The sequence below is a fragment of the Tupaia chinensis genome, unplaced genomic scaffold, assembly GCF_000334495.1.
Source record: "Tupaia chinensis unplaced genomic scaffold, TupChi_1.0 Scaffold000612_1, whole genome shotgun sequence".
Taxonomy (NCBI): Eukaryota; Metazoa; Chordata; class Mammalia; order Scandentia; family Tupaiidae; genus Tupaia; species Tupaia belangeri.
This window is the reverse complement of record NW_006160131.1, coordinates 859,594-859,896: the sequence shown is the minus strand read 5'-3', so window position 1 is coordinate 859,896 and position 303 is coordinate 859,594. Positions and strand designations below refer to the sequence as shown.

At 67.0% G+C, this 303-nt stretch overlaps 1 protein-coding gene across 1 annotated transcript in view; it reads right to left on the bottom strand.

Moving 5' to 3' along the window:
- MXD3 (MAX dimerization protein 3) overlaps positions 1-303 on the bottom strand; it is an 11,942-nt gene that overhangs the window by 6,090 nt on the left and 5,549 nt on the right. Inside the window, exon 3 of the mRNA XM_006158930.3 lies at positions 60-259. Within this exon, the coding sequence (XP_006158992.1) occupies positions 60-259 (200 nt within the window). The remainder of the gene's footprint in view (positions 1-59; positions 260-303) is intronic.

Below are 303 nucleotides of genomic sequence, written 5' to 3'. Positions count from 1 at the left end.
CTCCCACCTCTGGCCACCACGTGCGGGCGTGAAAAGGAGCAGGTTTCAAATTTGAAAACCGGCGGTGGGGGCGGGGTTGAGCGGGGAACCGGGCCGTAATGCGCAGGCGCTGGCGCAGGGGGCGAGGGCCAGGGTCCTGCGCCCTGGGGTCTTGTCCCCACGCATGCCCCCCCGTAGGTTCCCGCTGGCCCCAGCTTGCTGTTGTGTCGAATGGGATACCCTCCCGTACTCCCTGCCATCTGCAGGAGAGCCACTGTCGCTGCAAGAACGTCGGTGCAGGGACAGCCTCCCGAGCCAGAACGC